Below are 22720 nucleotides of genomic sequence, written 5' to 3' on the forward strand. Positions count from 1 at the left end.
TTAATGTATAATTTATTTATTTTTTTCCATGACATCAGTTCCACCAGTTGCATTTCCTGGCTCATAAAATTTGTAAATACAAATTTTGGAATAAAATGACACAAGTAATTTTTCAAAATAAAATAAATAAAAAATATATAAAGTTTCCTTGCATATAGTTTTTTTTTTTTTTCAGTATTACAGTAATAAAAGGCAATCCAACACCTTTAATTAAGAACGACCCTAAATATTGATCCCATAAAAAGCAAATATTTCCAACGCGGAAATAATTTAAATATTGACTTTTTTTTTTTTCTTTTAAAGCAGTTGCAGTGGCAATATCTCTCGAAAATCAAAATCCTCTGTGTAATAAAACAATAACTGTTTAAATGTTACTTCACAAAGAAAGTTTGAATAACTCTATACAATATTTTATTTCCTATAAACAAGTCACCAAATCCTTCTTCTTCTTTTTTTTTCTTAAAGAATTCACTTAGAATCAGTTTCTATGGAAGTTTTTCTACGTCATCAATTCATGGCACATATTGGTATTATTGGCACAGGTTCAAAAAATCACAGTCCAAATCCAAAAATGTTTGTATGGTCAGTCCTATGCTTAAGAATTTCCTCTAGTTGTCAAAATTTAGATTTCACATTTGTCTTCTATCCAAAAGAAAACAAAAAAAACAAAAACAAAAAAAAAACATATTCCGTAACAGAAAAAAAAAAAAATCAGTCTCTTTACATTTTATAAAAATATATTTGTCCAGTAGAGTTCAGCTCTGTGAGTCCCAGTGGTAAACAAAAATAGTAGACACCTGTTTTTGTTTTTATTTTTTTTTTTAATTACAGGTTCACTAACGGAATCCTGTGAAAAGAGAATAAAAATAGAAATATGTTATTTAGAGAAAAATCATGAATTCATTTAATCATTAGGAATATATTTTTTCCATCAACATTATTAATTAAAAAATTAATCAGGGAAAAAAAAACACGAAAAAAAAAAAAAAATTAATTAAATATTACAGTCATCAATGTTATAAAATTTAAAATAAAATAAAAATGAACAAATAAAATATTACAGTCATGCAAATATCAGGAGTTGAACAGAGTTGACAAGAGAAACCCAAGGATATTCAGTTGTATTTATTTCTTTTTATTTTTAGTCCTTTTTACTGATCCGCCAAGACGTTTGTCAACCGCTACCTCTGAGACTTGTGATTTTCCAGATATGAGTATTTATTTATGTCTCCTCGGAGGTTGTGGTGTACTCACAATCAGGGACACTGGTGAATAAGGCACATTGGATTTTCTCTGCTTCATCCATTTCAATCAACTTTTTTATCTTTTTTTAAAAAATTTCATAAATTTTACACCACAGCAAACACACCATAGAAATTTTTTAATATTCCTTACTGGACACAATCTACAGATCATACGGATACAACAAAACAAAAAGACAATGAATGCCATTTGCTGACTTTGTTTTATCGCTGCTGCACAATATTCAATTAATTAAAATTATGTACAAAGTTACACTTTTAAAAATTAATGCTGCCCACTACGTGCATTTTTGTAATTTTTGCATAGTCAGTCTGGTTGAAAAAAAAAAAAAAAGAAGACGTAAGGAGTGATTTAGCCATGAAAAGCTTTTATTTGTTTTAAATTTTTAAATTTTTTTTATTTCATGTTTTAGTAAGGAGTTCAGAGTGATTTAGCCATGGAAAGCTTTTATTTGTTTTACATTTTTTATTTTTTTTTATTTTTTTCAGGTTTTAGTAAGGAGTTCAGAGTGATTTAGCCATGGAAAGCTTTTATTTGTTTTACATTTTTTATTTATTTTTTATTTTTTTCAGGTTTTAGTAAGGAGTTCAGAGTGATTTAGCCATGGAAAGCTTTTATTTGTTTTAAATTTTTTAATTTTTTTTTTTATTTCATGTTTTAGTAAGGAGTTCAGAGTGATTTAGCCATGGAAAGCTTTTATTTGTTTTAAATTTTTAATTTTTTTAAAATTTTTTTTCAGGTTTTAGTAAGGAGTACAGAGTGATTTAGCCATGGAAAGCTTTTATTTGTTTTAATTTTTTTATTTTTTTTATTTTTTTTCAGGTTTTAGTAAGGAGTTCAGAGTGATTTAGCCATGGAAAGCTTTTATTTTTTTCCTATTTTGAAGTGAAAAGGGAAAAAATGCAGCGCTATGAAAATAAAATGAGTATATGACAATATATCAAGTCCATAAGTATTAACCCCGGTGATGGATCATGTGATCATTAAATGATGAAATCTTATTCAAAAAGAAGTGAGATAATGAATGTCCACTTGTGTCAACACACTAAGAAAACCGAAGTGGATGATAGAGGTCCCGGAAGACCTGAGAGGGATGGTGTAAGTCCGTAGATGGAAGGCAACGTCAATGGTACTGAACATCAAAGAGTAGACAAGGATGGGTACTCTTACCGGATAAGGTGGACTCCCCGGTCTGTGACATGGAGTCAATAAAGCAGTAAGCCCCAACCCGGGCTATAGATTGATGTCCGGAAGGCTGGAACTGGCAGAATGCACTTCAACCAACGAACCTCCAAACATCATCAGGATGGGTCATCAAGGCGGGAATTCCAAAGCCGTGTACCACAGATAGGCCAAAAATATGCAATTTCTCTCATCAAGGTGATATGTAAGAGAAAAATCAAAGCTTCCGCATGGTGCAGGTAAAAACAGGGATTTTTTTTTGCTAAAAAAAGCCATACAAATAAAATAGTGATCACTGAAAAAACAAACAAAGGCAGCATGGAGAGGGGGTAACCGCCCTTAATGATCCCCAAAGCATATCCTTCATCAACAAGCTGTAACAGGGCCTTTTTATAGGCAGTGGTGGGGTCTATAGAAATGGGGCTGTAAGTGTCTGTGTCACTCAGTATTCTACCCATTTCTTTCAAATAATCTGTTTTGTCTAGGACCACAATCCCACCCCCCTTTGTCAGCGGGGCGAATTATGAGATTTTTCCTTTCACATAATGCTTTAAGTCCCATCTTGATGTCGGGTTTGATATAAACCCTTTTTCCTGAACAGGATAGTTTCTCTAGATCCTCCAAAACAAGGTTTTTAAAAACCTGCACAGAGGGCGCTAGAGAACCGGGGGGGGGGGGGGGGTTGAACAAAGAGGGATTGCATAATCCCGAGTGTAAAATAGTGTTTTCTTCAGATGAAGTAACTGTAATCATAGAGGTAGTTGAATTGGTCGAAAGGGGTTTGGGTGGTTGGGCCAAGAAGTGTCTCTGAACACTGAGTTTGCGTGTATACTTAAGGACATCTATAAAGGTAGTGAACCTATTGAGGGGTCTGGGGGGAACAAATTTGAGCCCCTTATCCAGAACGGTTTGTTCCGCCCTGGTTAATGTGGTGGAGCTCAAATTAAAAATACCTGCCCCCCCTAAGTCCTTTTTCTTTTGGCCTTGGACCCTCCACCCCCCTCTGGTCCCTCTTTTCCTTCTAAATTTCCTGGGTGTCCTTCCATGGGTCTCTGAAAACCCAAGGTTTGAATAGGGCCAGAATGATTATGATTATAATGATAAGGTGTTCTGTTATAGGGATCATCATCCCTATCGTATTGGGGATATGAGTCCTGATAAGTTCCGTAAGAATCGTTATCTTGAAGCGAAGTGTAACGATTATTTTAATGAACCGGGGTATGGTAACCATAATCGGGATCATATTGTGATCCCTGACTATTGGATACACTACCTCTGTTGGGAGGGGGACTAGTTTCTAGAATAAGGGTCATTTGGATAACTACTTTGTTGACCTCTCCCTCTACCTCTGGAGTTTGCACCACCTCGTAAACGAGGGGGAGGAGGAAGGAGGGGAAGGGGGGAGGGGCCCCCAAAGACTGGGGGGGGGGCACCTGTCTGGATCCTTGTTTGTTGGATATAACACGCTTGGATCCTTGAGTCTGAGGAGGTTCATAAACTAACCTTCTATCCTGGTATGTCCAAAGGTGAATGGAGGTATCCATAGGGAGTGATTCAGAGAAAGATCAAAGAAATAAAAAACAAAAAAAGTACAATAGGGATTTCACTGATTACACTAACAATTCGTTTTTTAATTGGCAGAAGAAGAATTTGTCAACTCCGTCCGCCAATGGTGAATCACTCCCTATGGATACCTCCATTCCCCCTGGGACATACCGGGATAGAAGGTTAGTTTATGAACCTCCTCAGACTCAAGGATCCAAGCGTGTTATATCCAACAAACAAGGATCCAGACAGGTGCCCCCCCCCAGTCTTTTGGGGCCCCCCCCTTCCCCTCCTTCCTCCTCCCCCTCGTTTACGAGGTGGTGCAAACTCCAGAGGTAGAGGGAGAGGTCAACAAAGTAGTTATCCAAATGACCCTTATTCTAGAAACAACTTTAGAGGTCCCCCTCCCAACAGAGGTAATGTATCCAATAGTCAGGGATCACAATATGATCCCGATTATGGTTACCGTAACCCGGTTCGTTAAAATAATCGTTACACTTCGCTTCAAGATAACGATTCTTATGGAACTTATCAGGACTCATATTCCCAATACGATAGGGATGATGATCCCTATAACAGAACACCTTATCATTATAATCATAATCATTCTGGCCCTATTCAAACCTTGGGTTTTCAGAGACCCATGGAAGGACACCCAGGAAATTTAGAAGGAAAGAGGGTCCAGAGGGGGGTGGAGGGTCCAAGGCCAAAAGAAAAAGGACTTGGGGGGGCAGGTATTTTTAATTTGAGCTCCACCACATTAACCAGGGCGGAACAAACCGTTCTGAATAAGGGGCTCAAATTTGTTCCCCCCCAGACCCCTCAATAGGTTCACTACCTTTATAGATGTCCTTAAGTATACACGCAAACTCAGTGTTCAGAGACACTTCTTGGCCCAACCACCCAAACCCCTTTCGACCAATTCAACTACCTCTATGATTACAGTTACTTCATCTGAAGAAAACACTATTTTACACTTGGGATTATGCAATCCCTCTTTGTTCAACCCCCCCGGTTCTCTAGCGCCCTCTGTGCAGGTTTTTAAAAACCTTGTTTTGGAGGATCTAAGGGTCTCAAACTGGCGGCCCTCCAGCTGTTGCTAAACTACAAGTCCCATCATGCCTCTGCCTGTGGGAGTCATGTTTGTAACTGTCAGCCTTGCAATGCCTCATGGGACTTGTAGTTTCACAACAGCTGGAGGGCCGCCAGTTTGAGACCCCCTGATCTAGAGAAACTATCCTGTTCAGGAAAAAGGGTTTATATCAAACCCGACATCAAGATGGGACTTAAAGCATTATGTGAAAGGAAAAATCTCATAATTCGCCCCGCTGACAAAGGGGGGTGGGATTGTGGTCCTAGACAAAACAGATTATTTGAAAGAAATGGGTAGAATACTGAGTGACACAGACACTTACAGCCCCATTTCTATAGACCCCACCACTGCCTATAAAAAGGCCCTGTTACAGCTTGTTGATGAAGGATATGCTTTGGGGATCATTAAGGGCGGTTACCCCCTCTCCATGCTGCCTTTGTTTGTTTTTTCAGTGATCACTATTTTATTTGTATGGCTTTTTTTAGCAATAAAAATCCCTGTTTTTACCTGCACCATGCGGAAGCTTTGATTTTTCTCTTACATATCACCTTGATGAGAGAGGTTGCATATTTTTGGCCTATCTGTGGTACACGGCTTTGGAATTCCCGCCTTGATGACCCATCCTGATGATCTTTGGAGGTTCGTTGGTTGAAGTGCATTCTGCCAGTTCCAGCCTTCCGGACATCCCTCTATAGCCCGGGTTGGGGCTTACTGCTTTATTGACTCCATGTCACAGACCGGGGAGTCCACCTTATCCGGTAGGAGTACCCATCCTTGTCTACTCTTTGATGTTCAGTACCATTGACGTTGCCTTCCATCTACGGACTTACACCATCCCTCTCAGGTCTTCCGGGACCTCTATCATCCACTTCGGTTTTCTTAGTGTGTTGACACAAGTGGACATTCATTATCTCACTTCTTTTTGAATAAGATTTCATCATTTATTGATCACATGATCCATCACCAGGGTTAATACTTATGGACTTGATATATTGTCATATACTCATTTTATTTTCATAGCGCTGCATTTTTTTCCTTTTTCATTTCACTGTTTGTCACAACGTATGCGGCTGCTGTTTTATTTTATTTTGCTTTACACATTAGAGCGCAGTGTTTTGTATATCTCCTATTTTGAAGGCCTTTTCTTTTTAGGTAAAATTAATGATGAGCAGTACGTGCATTTTTGTAATTTTTACATAGTCAGTCTGGTTGAAAAAAAAAAAAAAAGATGTAATGAGTTCACAGTGATTTAGCCATGAAAAGCTTTTATTTGTTTTAAACTTTTTAATTTTTTTTTCATGTTTTAATAAGGAGTTCACAGTGGGTTAGCCATTGAAAGCTTTTATTTGTTTTAATTTTTTTTTTTTTTTCATATATATTTCAGGTTTTAGTAAGAAGTTCAGAGTGATTTAGCCATGGAAAGCTTTTATTTTTTTTCTATTTTGAAGGGCTTTTCTTTTTAGGTAAAATTAATGATGAGCAGTACGTGCATTTTTGTAATTTTTACATAGTCAGTCTGGTTGAAAAAAAAAAAGATGTAATGAGTTCAGAGTGATTTAGCCATGGAAAGTTTTTATTTTGTCTTATTTTTTTATGGGTTTAGTAAGGAGGTCAGAGTGAAAAAAAGATGGAAGTTCATCTAGTTCAACCAAAAAAAGGGAAAAAAAAAAAATAATAATTTTGATGCACCCCTGAATAAAATTACACACTCAGACGTAAAGAAGTACAATGGAATGAATGTGCAGGTACGTTATTACAAGTGAGATGTAGCTAAGTGCCAGAAGTGAAGGCACTTTGGGTCTCACAAGCCAATCTGCAGTCAGATTTATAGCAACCCCCACAAATCCCAGCCTGCCCGGCGGACCGCGTCCTGGAGGATGTCATGCTTGAATTTTAGAACCAGTTTCAGCCATTAACTTGCCCCTATCCAATAACAGTGCCCCTAGTGGCCATAAGGCACTCACATTGGATGGTGGGCTGCCAAGGGTGGGGCATAGTTCTAAAATTGGAGCTCAAGCTGATTTTGACTTTGTTTTTTTTTCCTATTTTTTAGGTCTTAATTTTTTTTCCTTTTTTTTAGGTTTTAGTATAGAGTTCAAAGTGATTTAAGCTTTTATTTTTCCAATTTGTTGGTCAGAGTGATTTAGCCATGGAAAGCTTTTTTTCCCCCTATTTTTTAGGTATTTTTTTTTGGGGGGGAGGTTTAGTAAGAAGTTCCCAGTGATTTAGCCATGGAAAGCTTTTATTTTTTCCTATTTTTAGGTCATTTTTCTAGGTTTAAGTAAGGAGTTCGGAGTGATTTAGCCTTAGAAAGCTTTTATTCTTTCCTATCTTTTAGGGTTTTTTTTTTTTTTTTTTTTTTTTTTTTTAGGTCTTAGTAAGGGGTTCAAAGTGATTTAGCCATGGGCAGATTTACCATAGTACCCATTGTTTTAATTATTAATTATGGCAATATTTTGATGTGAAATTATCAATCCGACTGACACTGAGGGGTTAGAAAGCAATTATATCCCCCCTTATGTATTTGTGCATGGTGATCATATCCCCCCTTATATATTTGTACATGGTGATCACATCCCCCCTTATGTATTTATACATGGTGATCATACCCCCCTTATGTATTTATACATGGAGATCATATCCCCCTTATGTATTTATACATGGAGATCATATCCCCCTTATGTATTTATACATGGAGATCATATCCCCCCCTTATGTATTTATACATGGAGATCATATCCCCCTTATGTATTTATACATGGTGATCATATCTCCCCTTATGTATTTATACATGGAGATCATATTCCCCCTTATGTATTTATACATGGAGATCATATCCCCCCCTTATGTATTTATAAATGGAGATAATATCCCCTTATGTATTTATACATGGTGATCATATCCCCCCTTATGTATTTATACATGGAGATCATATTCCCCCTTATGTATTTATACATGGAGATCATATCCCCCCTTATATATTTATACATGGTGATCATATCCCCCCTTATGTATTTATACATGGTGATCATATCCCCCCTTATGTATTTATACATGGAGATCATATCCCCCCTTATGTATTTATAAATGGAGATAATATCCCCTTATGTATTTATACATGGAGATCATATCCCCCCTTATGTATTTATACATGGAGATCATATCCCCCCTTATGTATTTATAAATGGAGATAATATCCCCTTATGTATTTATACATGGAGATCATATCCCCCTTATGTATTTATACATGGAGATCATATCCCCCCTTATGTATTTATACATGGAGATCATATCCCCCTTATATATTTATACATGGAGATCATATCCCCCCCTTATGTATTTATACATGGAGATCATATCCCCCCTTATGTATTTATACATGGAGATCATATCCCCCCTTATGTATTTATACATGGAGATCATATCCCCCCTTATGTATTTATACATGGTGATCATATCCCCCCCTTATGTATTTATAAATGGAGATAATATCCCCCCTTATGTATTTATACATGGAGATCATATCCCCCCTATATGTATGTATACATGGTGATCATATTCCCCCTTATGTATTTATACGTGGAGATCATATCCCCCCTTATGTATTTATAAATGGAGATAATATCCCCCCTTATGTATTTATACATGGAGATCATATCCCCCCTATATGTATTTATACATGGAGATCATATCCCCCCCTTATGTATTTATACATGGAGATCATATCCCCCCCTATGTATTTATACATGGAGATCATATCCCCCCCTATGTATTTATACATGGAGATCATATCCCCCCTTGTGTATTTATAAATGGAGATCATATCCCCCCTTGTGTATTTACACATGGAGATCATATCCCCCCTTATGTATTTATACATGGAGATCATATCCCCCCTTATGTATTTATATATGGAGATCATATCCCCCCCTTATGTATTTATACATGGAGATCATATCCCCCCTTATGTATTTATACATGGAGATCATATCCCCCCTTATGTATTTATACATGGAGATCATATCCCCCCTTATTCTCCTCTTCTCAGTAGAGAATACATTCAGTTCCTCTGATCTCTCCTCATAGCTGAGCTCCTCCATGCCTCTTATCAGTTTGGTTGCCCTTCTCTGCACTTTCTCCAGTTCCCTGATATCCTTTTTCAGATCTGGAGCCCAAAACTGAACTTCACATTCCAGATGAGGTCCCGTGTCCTGTCCACACTTCCTGTGTTATCCCGAGGAATTTACCCCCCCCCCCCTCCCCCCAGTTCCTATCTTATGAACCACAAAATAATTATTCTATTTATAGTGGAGATGAGAAGAAGGGCAAAAGGCACCTGGGAGGCAAAGTCCACAAACCAAGCTGTGTGTGGTCCTCTCCTCACTCCCTGTGTTACCCCAAGGAACCTGATCAGCTCCCCATCCCCCTACAGTCCTCATCATTGCACCACAGAATAATTATTTCACTTGTCTTGGAGATAAAAAGAACGGGAGTGAATCAGTGGTTTAGCAAAAGGCAACTGGGCAGGGCTGACACCACTCAGTCCACAAAAAAAGTATTATATTATCAACTCATAACAGGACATAACAGGAGCTGAGGGGATTCCCAGCAGATCAACTCATATTTTCTGTGCCTGGGGGCCCTTTAACCCAGGGGGTCTCAAACTGGCCGCCCTCCAGCTGTTTTGCAAAACTACAAGTCCCATGAGGCATTGCAAGGCTGACAGGTACAAGCATGACTCTCCCCAGGAAGAGGCATGATGGGACTTGTAGTTTTGCAACAGCTGGAGGTCCACCAGTTTGAGACCCCCTGATTTAACCCCCTTCAATACCTTCCACCCCCTTGCTGCCCAGGCCAATTCTCAGCTCTCACACTTTGAATGACAATTACACGGTCGTGTATTACTGTACACATAGGACATTTGTATCATTATTTTCACACAGATAGAGATTTCTTTTGATGATATTTAACCGCTTGCCGCCCACAATATAGCAATATGAGGGCGGCAAAGTGGTTGTGATATCCGGACGTCATATGACGTGATCAGGACAAGGAGCCGGCACGCCAGGGGGGGCACGTATCGCGGCGATCAGTCTGACACACCGCAACTCTGATTGTGGTATGGAGCCTCTGACGGAGGCTTCTTACCAGGTGATCCGCTGTGACCAATCACAGCTGATCATCGCGTGAACCAGGAAGTTCTGCTAGACGGCTTTCCTCGGTTCATGCTGACAGGGAGAGACGATCGGCCGGCTCTCTCTATCAGAGGAGGAGGGGGTCTGTGCTGATAATCAGCACATTAATTATCAGCACAGCCCCCATCAGATGTGCCAATCGGCTGCCAATCAGTGCCCAACACCTGCCAGCCTGTGCCATAGAAATAACACCTGCCGGTGCCCATAAAAGTGGAAATCAGTGCCCACAACAGTGCCAATCAGTGCCCTATTAGTAATGCCTGTCAGTGCCCTTCAGATGCCATTTATTAATGCCTGTTAGTAGCTCCTGCCACCTATCAGTGCCCATCAGGGCCCATCAGTGCCGCCTATTAGTGCCATCAGTGCCGCCTATCAGTGCCCATCAGTGCTGCCTATCAGTGCCATCAGTGCTGCCTATCAGTGTCCATCAGTGCCGCCTATCAGTGTCCATCAGTGCCGCCTATCAGTGTCCATCAGTGCCGCCTATCAGTGCCGCCTATCAGTGCCATCAGTGCCGCCTATCAGTGCCATCTATCAGTGCCGCCCATCAGTATCATCTATCAGTGCCATCAGTGCCGCCTATCAGTGCCATCTATCAGTGCCGCCCATCAGTATCATCTATCAGTGCCATCAGTGGTTCTATTATCCTGACTGGGCGTCACATGACATCCAACAAGATAAAATGCGCAGCACAGTGATCGGTAGTGCAGAGTGTCGCTCCTACACAACGCATCTCCGATCTAGGTAAAGACGCGGCTCTTTACCATGTGATGAGCTGTGTCCAATCACATCATAACCAGGAAGTGACGATTATCGGCTTTTCCTCTATTCGCGCTGACAAGGCACGAGTAGAGGAGAGCCAATCAGTGGCTCTCCTGACGGGGGGGCGGGGTGTGAAGGTCTGTGCTGAAAATCAGCTTATTGATTATCAGTGCAGACCCACCAGGGATGCCCACTAGAGCCCATGGGGGATGCCAACCTGTGCCCATCAAGGATGCCAATCAGTGCCCATCAGTAATGCCTGTCAGTGCCTCCTGTCTTGGCCACCGTGCTGCAGCTCAGTTTCAGGGTCTTGGCAATCCTCTTATAGCCTAGGCCATCTTTATGTAGAGCAACAATTCTTTTTTTCAGATCCTCAGAGAGTTCTTTGCCATGAGGTGCCATGTTGTACTTCCAGTGACCAGTATGAGAGAGTGAGAGCGATAACACCAAATTTAACACACCTGCTCCCCATTCACACCTGAGACCTTGTAACACTAACGAGTCACATGACACCAAGGAGGGAAAATGGCTAATTGGGCCCAATTTGGAGATTTTCACTTAGGGGTGTACTGACTTTTGTTGCCAGCGGTTTAGACATTAATGGCTGTGTGTTGAGTTATTTTGAGGGGACAGCAAATTTACACTGTTATACAAGCTGTACACTCACTACTTTACATTGTAGACAAGTGTCATTTCTTCAGTGTTGTCACATGAAAAGATAGAAGAAAAGATTTACACAAATGTCACTGAGGGGTGTACTTACTTTTGTGAGATACTGTATATATTGCACATTCACATCAGTACATATATATAATATACGTTTTTTTGTTTTTTTTTTTTCTTTTTAATTAGAACAATCCAAACACTCGGCTCACTCATGGGAGCAACACCGACAGTCATTTTTTTTTTTCCCATTACTATCGGCACAAAGCGGTGCATTCGAGGTGATGCGGTGACAGCTGATTTGAAGATTGGTGGGAAAGTTTCCCCCAACAGCTGTCTTCAGATCTCATCTCCGTGGCCTGACATTTCGGCAGGTGCAGCGGGAAGGTGTGAAAAGCTGTCAGAGAAAAGATTGTCCTCCCAACCTGCTCTCCACGGCGGGAGCGAGGAGGTAAACCGCCTTCCGCAGAAGTCACGGGTGAACGGCGAGGACGAATTTTATTTATAGACGTAACAGGAAATTATTTAATGTGGAACAAAACTCTCTCAATCAACATTAATGATTTATTTATTTTATTTTTTTTATAATAATTAACGATTTATTTTATTTTATTTTTTTTTTTTATTATTGTTATGCTTCTAGTATTAGTAAAAAAATATTTATTTTTTATTTTTACACTTCTTCAGTATCTTCCTGGTTTCTGGCCTAGGCCAAAATGATGTCATCCATCCCGGGAGCCTTCATGGGAGGAGGGGCTTTTTCCGCCCTCTGTGGAACGCACGCCGAGCAGCGACGAACCCCGGAAGAGTTGTTTCTCTGCACGGATGCCTGTTTTCTTCTATTCTCTAATAAGTGGCACCTAGATTACGTTTATTGTTTTTACCTCGCAGTACTTCGCTATCAGCTTCTCTTTTTGTTTTTTGAGCCTGGTGGGTCTGTTTTTTTTTTCTCCAAGACCCCCTTTGCTTTGTATGGAGAGTTTCCGAGGAGAAGGAAAGGGATGGTCGGCATAGTATTTCCTTATTAAATACTTGTACAGAGCAGTAAAACAGCCTACGCGTTTCGGACGTTAGTCCTTAGCCTAATGCAGCGTACACGCGATCGGATTTTCTGCCAGCAAACGTCCGATGTGTGTATGCTCCATCGGACTTTTGCTGGCGGAATTCCCGCCAGCAAAAGATTGAGAGCATGGTCTCAATTTTTCGGTCGGAAAAAGTTCCGATCGGAAATTCCGATCGTCTGTACCGATTCGGACGCGCAAAATTCCTACGCGAAACAATTCGACGCACGCTCGGAAGCTCGGAATTACCGCCAGCAAAAGATTGAGAGCAGGTTCTCAATTTTTCGGTCAGAAAAAGTTCCGATCGGAAATTCCGATTGTCTGTCCGTCGCGCAAAATTCCTACGCATGCTGGGAAACAATTGGACGCATGCTCGGAAGCATTGAGCTTCATTTTCTCGGCTCGTCGTAGTGTTGTACGTCACCGCGTTCTTGACGGTCGGAAGTTCAGAGAACTTTTGTGAGTATGCAAGCCAAGGTTGAGTGGAATTCCATCGGAAAAACCATCCAAGTTTTTTCCGACGGAAAATCCGATCGTGTGTACGTGGTATTAGACTAACGTCCGAAACGCGTAAGCTGTTTTACAGCTCTGTACATGCATTTAATAAAGAAAAACTATTTTGGATGTCATCCTGAGTGCCGACCTTCCCTTCCCTTTATTCTGGAACGTTGGAGGTGTCGGCAGCCTCAAGGTCTGAGCACCGGGCAGAGCTTTTATGTGGGAAGGTTGCAGCGCTTATACACTTGTTTTCCGAGGAGTTCTTCCCATCTTATCAGATCATTAGATCTCAGCATGTATGACCCACAGACTGCAAAGCTGAGGGTCCATTATCTCTGGTGAGTGGAGTCATAAGAGGGGAGCGAAGCACACAGCACCTGGATTAATCATTGGAGCACTCAGCACATTACTAGAGACTGTTTTTTGTATTATATATTGAGTGTGTCATACTTGTAGCACTTCAACACTTATATATATATATCTTTGAGCACTTAGGCACAGTATATAAGCATATGTATTTTATTTCTGCTAAGCTCTGTTTATATGTATATTTATATTCTGGGTTATAGCACTCTGTGGACAGCTGCTGCAGGTTTATTCTAATATTTTTTGTCACCTAGCGTGAGTATTTATGTTTTAATATGTAGAATGTAGCCATGTCCTGTACTGGACACCATATGTAGAATGTAAATGTACCCTATACTGGACACCATATGTAGAATGTAGCTGTGCCCTATACTGGACACTATATGTAGAACGTAGTTGTGCCCTATACTGGACACCATATGTAGAATGTAGCCATGTCATATACTGGACACCATATGTAGAATGTAAATGTGCCCTATACTAGACACCATATGTAGAATGTAGCTGTGCCCTATACTGGACACCATATGTAGAATGTAGCTGTGCCCTATACTGGACACCAAATGTAGAATGTAGCTGTGCCCTATACTGGACACTATATGTAGAACGTAGTTGTGCCCTATACTGGACACCATATGTAGAATGTAGCTGTGCCCTATACTGGACACCATATGTAGAATGTAGCCATGTCGTATACTGGACACCATATGTAGAATGTAGCCATGTCATATACTGGACACCATATGTAGAATGTAGTTGTGCCCTATACTGGACACCATATGTAGAATGTAGCCATGTCATATACTGGACACCATATGTAGAATGTAGCTGTGCCCTATACTGGACACCATATGTAGAATGTAGCTGTGCCCTATACTGGACTCCATATGTAGAATGTAGCTGTGCTCTATACTGGGCATCAAATGTAGAATGTAGCTGTGCCCTATACTGGACACCAAATGTAGAATGTAGCTGTGCCCTATACTGGACACTATATGTAGAACGTAGTTGTGCCCTATACTGGACACCATATGTAGAATGTAGCTGTGCCCTATACTGGACACCATATGTAGAATGTAGTCATGTCGTATACTGGACACCATATGTAGAATGTAGCCATGTCATATACTGGACACCATATGTAGAATGTAGTTGTGCCCTATACTGGACACCATATGTAGAATGTAGCCATGTCATATACTGGACACCATATGTAGAATGTAGCTGTGCCCTATACTGGACACCATATGTAGAATGTAGCTGTGCCCTATACTGGACACCATATGTAGAATGTAGCTGTGCTCTATACTGGGCATCATATGTAGAATGTAGCTGTGCCCTATACTGGACACCATATGTAGAATGTAAATGTGCCCTATACTGGACACCATATGTAGAATGTAGACATGTTCTGTACTGAACATCATATGTAGAATGTAGCCATGTTCTGTACTGAACATCATATGTAGAATGTAGCCATGTTCTGTACTGAACATCATATGTAGAATGTAGCCATGTCAAATACTGACTAACAATATGTGCGGCGCTGAGACCAACCAGTGAATAGATAAATAAATAAATAAAAAATGCAATATACTGTATAATATACCGGTTTTGTCACAACCTCGGCAATTCCCAGAGGAAGTCACGAGGTAGTGACAAAACCGGTAGGAGGAGCTTGATCGGCTGACGCGGAATCAGGAAGTGCTTTGGAGTACAGGCTTAGGACGGTGATAACTCCACTGACCGGGGCTGCAGATCCGGCTTCAGGTGACACCATCGCCCTAATATACACGAGTATACCAAGGCTTGTTTTTTTATCATGACTTGTGAGAGTATGGAGTGTAATTCGTAATAAATATTTTAAAAACGATATCACACTATTGCAAGCCTCTGTTGTTTCTACATGTGACATATATGAGTGACTGTTAACCAGGAGGAAGGAGTTGTTTTTTATCTGAAATCGTAGCCAAATAGTTACTACAGGAAGGAGGAACCACAGGAGGAATCCCTAAGTTATTATACACAAACTACAGGCTTTTTCAAAAAGCCCTTAAGGTGAGGGTACATCCGGTGGAGGGGTACACCAAGGTTTTGTCACACTGCATGAAGGCACCAGCATCACTTTTATCCATCTTCTTATGAGGGACAGTCAAGATTATTACTGAATATATTAAGGATAGTGTGCAGCACACGGAGCAATTGCACTTTATTTTGGATGTTATAATACTTGAATTTTATCTGCACGTTTTTGGACTATCTGCGCAGGGTTAATTTATTAACAATTCAAAATATTTATTTATTATTAGATTTGTGTACTAGGTCATTCCTATAGTTATTCACCCTAGTATATTGCATTTTCATTTTTTTATGTATTTATTTATTTATTTGTTTTTTCATCTATTCACTGGTTGGTCTCCCCGCCGCATATATTGTTATTCAATTTTGCAGTGTCACATTTAGGGAAGTGTGGGGAGTGCTGGCAGATGTCTATTTCATTTTATTGTATTTCAATTTATTGATACATTTTAGCAGCTCACAAGGTTTTTCACTTATTCATGTTCTATACTGGGCGCCATATGTAGAATGTAGCCATGTTCTGTACTGGACATCATATGTAGAATGTAGCCATGTTCTATACTGGGTGCCATATGTAGAATGTAGCCATGTTCTATACAGTACACCAAATGTAGAATGTAGCCATGTTCTATACTGTACACCAAATGTAGAATGTAGCCATGTTCTATACTGGGCACCATATGTAGAATGTAGCCATGTTCTATACTGGGCGCCATATGTAGAATGTAGCCATGTTCTATACTGGACATCATATGTAGAATGTAGCTGTGCCCTATACTGGGAATCATATGTAGAATGTAGCTGTGCCCTATACTGGGAATCATATGTAGAATGTAGCTGTGCCCTATACTGGGCATCATATGTAGAATGTAGCCATGTTCTATACTGGACGCCATATGTAGAATGTATTTGTGCCCTATACTGGACATCATATGTAGAATGTAGCTGTGCCCTATACTGGGCATCATATGTAGAATGTAGCCATGTTCTATACTGGACGCCATATGTAGAATGAATTTGTGCCCTATACTGGGCATCATATGTAGAATGTAGCTGTGCCCTATACTGGACGCCATATGTAGAATGAATTTGTGCCCTATACTGGGCATCATATGTAGAATGTAGCTGTGCCCTATACTGGACACCATATGTAGAATGTAGCTGTGCCCTGTACTGGGCATCATATGTAGAATGTAGCCATGTTCTATACTGGACGCCATATGTAGAATGTATTTGTGCCCTATACTGGACATCATATGTAGAATGTAGCTGTGCCCTATACTGGGCATCATATGTAGAATGTAGCCATGTTCTATACTGGACGCCATATGTAGAATGTATTTGTGCCCTATACTGGACATCATATGTAGAATGTAGCTGTGCCCTATACTGGGCATCATATGTAGAATGTAGCCATGTCATATACTGGACACCATATGTAGAATGGAGCCATGTTCTATACTGGGTGCCATATGTGGAATGTAGCCATGTTCTGTACTGGACATCATATGTAGAATGTAGCCATGTTCTCTACTGGACATCATATGTAGAATGGAGCCATGTTCTCTACTGGACATCATATGTAGAATGGAGCCATGTTCTATACTGGGCACCATATGTAGAATGTAGCCATGTTCTATACTGGACACCATATGTAGAATGGAGCCATGTTCTATACTGGACACCATATGTAGAATGGAGCCATGTTCTATACTGGACACCATATGTAGAATGTAGCCATGTTCTGTACTGGACACCATATGTAGAATGGAGCCATGTTCTATACTGGACACCATATGTAAAATGTAGCCATGTTCTGTACTGGACACCATATGTAGAATGTAGCCATGTTCTGTACTGGACACCATATGTAGAATGTAGCCATGTTCTGTACTGGACACCATATGTAGAATGTAGCCATGTTCTGTACTGGACACCATATGTAGAATGTAGCCATGTTCTCTACTGGGCACCATATGTAGAATGGAGCCATGTTCTATACTGGACACCATATGTAGAATGTAGCCATGTTCTGTACTGGACACCATATGTAGAATGGAGCCATGTTCTATACTGGACACCATATGTAGAATGTAGCCATGTTCTGTACTGGACACCATATGTAGAATGTAGCCATGTTCTGTACTGGACACCATATGTAGAATGTAGCCATGTTCTCTACTGGGCACCATATGTAGAATGGAGCCATGTTCTATACTGGACACCATATGTAGAATGGAGCCATGTTCTATACTGGACATCATATGTAGAATGGAGCCATGTTCTGTACTGGACACCATATGTAGAATGTAGCCATGTTCTATACTGGACACCATATGTAGAATGGAGCCATGTTCTATACTGGACATCATATGTAGAATGTAGCCATGTTCTATACTGGACATCATATGTAGAATGGAGCCATGTTCTGTACTGGACACTATATGTAGAATGTAGCCATGTTCTCTACTGGGCACCATATGTAGAATGGAGCCATGTTCTATACTGGACATCATATGTAGAATGGAGCCATGTTCTGTACTGGACACTATATGTAGAACGTAGTTGTATCCTATACTGGGCAACATATGTCCGACCCTCAGCTCAGACTTACCGCAATGTGGAAAGGCTGATATGATATTTATAGTTTTAGCAATTAAAGCATATTAGAAAAAAAAAAAAAAAAATGTTCTGGTTTTAAATGGATTAACAATAACCAGGTATTCTAGAAGTGGTGGATTGTATGTAAAATGTACATAGAAAATATTGTGGATTTCAGGACTAAGGAGAGTTCTGTACATGATTGATCAAAGTGTGGAGGAATGCTCCGGAGGTGTCAGGGGATTGTCCAGGAACCGGCCATTCTTACAATCTCACCGCCTTCCTTCTACATTTACTGACAGCACAATTCCCCAACATTCATTTAATATTGATGGCTGTCACTTTTATTTCCACAGGAAGAGAACCAAAGGAGAAAACAAAACTCTAAAATCGATGCTTGAGGAACCCCTATAGGCATTGTTTTCATCTACAATGATCGGACGGAACACGTCATCTCAGAGGAACCCGTTCTGTGGAAAATAAATATTACGGCTTATGTGTTCTTCGTGACATTAACAGACGTTCTCATGTGTCGGCTTTAAAATATGAGGAGCTGTATGGTAGCACTCCTCCTGTGCGGCTGACATACAAACTATACACATGTGGGACTTTGGAGGCTCATTTACCAAACAGAACCATTTAAAAAACGTTATTTTATTTAAATGGCAATCATAAAACTATTTATGACATAAAAATATTGGCTGCTACAGTTTTTTGTAAGATCACCAAGTCCATATTTCATCACCACATCTCATCACCACATCTCATCACCACATCTGATCACCCACATCTCATCACATCTCATCACCCACATCTCATCACCCACATCTCATCACCACATCTCATCACCACATCTCATCACCACATCTCATCACATCTCATCACCACATCTCATCACCACATCTCATCACATCTCATCACCACATCTCATCACCACATCTCATCATCACATCTCATCACCACATCTCATCATCACATCTCATCATCACATCTCATCACCACATCTCATCATCACATCTCATCATCACATCTCATCACCACATCTCATCATCACATCTCATCATCACATCTCATCATCACATCTCATCACCACATCTCATCACCCACATCTCATCACCACATCTCATCACATCTCATCACCACATCTCATCACCCACATCTCATCACCACATCTCATCACATCTCATCACCACATCTCATCACCACATCTCATCACCACATCTCATATCCACATCTCATCACCACATCTCATCACCATATCTCATCTCCACATCTCATCACCACATCTCATCACCACATCTCATCTCCACATCTCATCACCACATCTCATCACCACATCTCATCACCACATCTCATATCCATATCTCATCACCACATCTCATATCCACATCTCATCACCACATCTCATCACCACATCTCATCACCACATCTCATATCCACATCTCATATCCATATCTCATATCCTTATCTCATCACCACATCTCATATCTCATATCCATATATCATCAGCATATTGCATATCCATATCTCATCACCAGATTTCTCATCTCATCACCATATGTCATCACCACATCTCATATCTCATCAACATATGTCATCACCACATCTCATATCCATATCTCATAGTTAAATATACATAGTTACATAGTAGGTGAGGTTGAAAAAAGACACAAGTCCATCAAGTCCAACCTATGTGTGTGATTATGTGTTAGTATTGCATTGTATATCCCTGTATGTTGCGGTCATTCAGGTGCTTATCTAATAGTTTCTTGAAGCTATCGATGCTCCCCGCTGAGACCACCGCCTGTGGAAGGGAATTCCACATCCTTGCCGCTCTTACAGTAAAGAACTCTCTACTTAGTTTAAGGTTAAACCTTATTTCTTCTAATTTTAATGAGTGGCCACGAGTCTTGTTAAACTCCCTTCCACGGAAAAGTTCTCTCTCTATTGTGGGGTCACCAGTCCGGTATTTGTATATTGAAATCATATCCCCTCTCAAGCGTTTCTTCTCCAGAGAGAATAAGTTCAGAGCTCACAACCTTTCCTCATAACTAAGATCCTCCAGACCCTTTATTAGCTTTGTTGCCCTTCTTTGTACTCGCTCCATTTCCAGTACATCCTTCCTGAGGACTGGTGCCCAGAACTGGACAGCATACTCCAGGTGCGGCCGGACCAGAGTCTTGTTTATCTCTGGAGTTGATCCCCTTTTTAATGCCAATATTCTGTTTGCTTTGTTAGCAGCAGCTTGGCATTGCATTCCATTGCTGAACCTATCATCTACTAGGACCCCCAGGTCCTTTTCCATCCTATATTCCCCCAGAGGTTCTCCCCCCCAGTGTATAGATTGCATTCAGATTTTTGCCACCCAAATGCATTATTTTACATTTTTCTACATTGAACCTCATTTGCCATGTAGTTGCCACCCCATTCATTTGTTCAGGTCTTTTTGCAAGCTTTCCACATCCTGCCGAGAAGTTATTGCCCTGCTTAGCTTAGTATCGTCCACAAATACAGAGATTGAACTGTTTATCCCATCCTCCAGGTCGTTTATGAACAAATTAAATAGGATTGGTCCCAGCACAGAACCCTGGGGGACCCCACTACCCACCCCTGACCATTCTGAGTACTCCCCATTTATCACCACCCTCTGAACTCGCCCTTGTAGCCAGTTTTCAATCCATGTACTCACCCTATGGTCCATGCCAACGCACCTTATTTTGTACAGTAAACGTTTATGGGGAACTGTGTCAAATGATTTTGCAAAATCCAGATACACCACGTCTACGGGCCTTCCTTTATCTAGATGGCAACTCACCTCCTCATAGAAGGTTAATAGACTGGTTTGGCAAGAACGATTCTTCATGAATCCATGCTGATTACTGCTAATGATACCGTTCTCATTACTAAAATCTTGTATATAGTCCCTTATCATCCCCTCCAAGAATTTACATACTATTGATGTTAGACTAACTGGTCTGTAATTCCCAGGGATGTATTTTGGCTCTTTTTTAAATATTGGTGCTACATTGGCTTTTTTCCAATTAGCTGGTACCATTCCAGTCAGTAAAAATTAGGAACAATGGTCTGGCAATTACTTAACTGAGTTCCCTAAGGACCCTCGGGTGCAAGCCATCTGGTCCTGGTGACTTACAGTACGTGCCGCCGATATTGTGTTTCACCGCTCCGAGGCTGTGCTTCTCATGCTCACCACCCCCATGAGATGCAGTGTATCCATAGGAATGTATTGGGGGTGGCGAAGCTCGGTGCTGGCTCCCGCAACGGGGCTCGCGAGTGTCAATCGGCAAGATTGACACAATATCGGCAGCACCTACTGTATTAATGTTAAGTTTTTCAAGTCTTTTTCTAATTCTGTCCTCTGTTAGCCATGGAGGTGCTTCCTGTGATGTGTCCTGAGTAGGGATGAGCCGAACACCCCCCTGTTCGGTTCGCACCAGAACATGCGAACAGGAAAAAAGTTCGTTCGAACACGCGAACACCGTTAAAGTCTATGGGACACGAACATGAATAATCAAAAGTGCTAATTTTAAAGGCTAATATGCAAGTTATTGTCATAAAAAGTGTTTGGGGATCCGGGTCCTGCCCCAGGGGACATGGATCAATGCAAAAAAAGTTTTAAAAACGGCCGTTTTTTCAGGAGCAGTGATTTTAATAATGCTTAAAGTCAAACAATAAAAGTGTAATATCCCTTTAAATTTCGTACCTGGGGGGTGTCTATAGTATGCCTGTAAAGGGGCGCATGTTTCCTGTGTTTAGAACAGTCTGACAGCAAAATGACATTTTGAAGGAAAAAACTCATTTAAAACTACCCGCGGCTATTGCATTGCCGACAATACACATAGAAGTTCATTGATAAAAACGGCATGGGAATTCCCCAAAGGGGAACCCCGAACCAAAATTAAAAAAAAAAAATTACGTGGGAGTCCCCCTAAATTCCATACCAGGCCCTTCAGGTCTGGTATGGATATTAAGGGGAACCCCGGCCAAAATTAAAAAAAAAAAATGACGTGGGGTTCCCCCTAAATTCCATATCAGACCCTTCAGGTCTGGTATGGATTTTAAGGGGAACCCCGCACCAAAAAAAAAAAAAAAACGGCGTGGGGTCCCCCCAATAATCCATACCAGACCCTTATCCGAGCACACAACCTGGCAGGCCGCAGGAAAAGAGGGGGGGACGAGAGTGCGGCCCCCCTCCCTCCTGAACCGTACCAGGCCACATGCCCTCAACATTGGGAGGGTGCTTTGGGGTAGCCCCCCAAAACACCTTGTCCCCATGTTGATGAGGACAAGGGCCTCATCCCCACAACCCTGGCCGGTGGTTGTGGGGGTCTGCGGGCGGGGGGCTTATCGGAATCTGGAAGCCCCCTTTAACAAGGTGACCCCCAGATCCCGGC

The 22720-nt window shown here is 40.8% G+C and overlaps 1 protein-coding gene across 2 annotated transcripts in view; it reads right to left on the reverse strand.

Annotated features, from left to right (window-relative positions):
* Window positions 1-346: 346 nt before the first annotated feature.
* Window positions 347-22720, reverse strand: part of AJAP1 (adherens junctions associated protein 1) — a 185560-nt gene continuing 163186 nt past the window's right edge. For both annotated transcript variants that reach the window (XR_012236418.1, XM_073603695.1), the window contains one exon: window positions 347-847. Coding sequence is in view for 1 of the 2 variants with exons in the window: in XM_073603695.1 (XP_073459796.1) it covers window positions 826-847 (22 nt within the window). In the remaining variant the exon portion in view is untranslated. The remainder of the gene's footprint in view (window positions 848-22720) is intronic.

The sequence above is a fragment of the Aquarana catesbeiana genome, linkage group LG10, assembly GCF_042186555.1.
Source record: "Aquarana catesbeiana isolate 2022-GZ linkage group LG10, ASM4218655v1, whole genome shotgun sequence".
Classification (NCBI taxonomy): domain Eukaryota; kingdom Metazoa; phylum Chordata; class Amphibia; order Anura; family Ranidae; genus Aquarana; species Aquarana catesbeiana.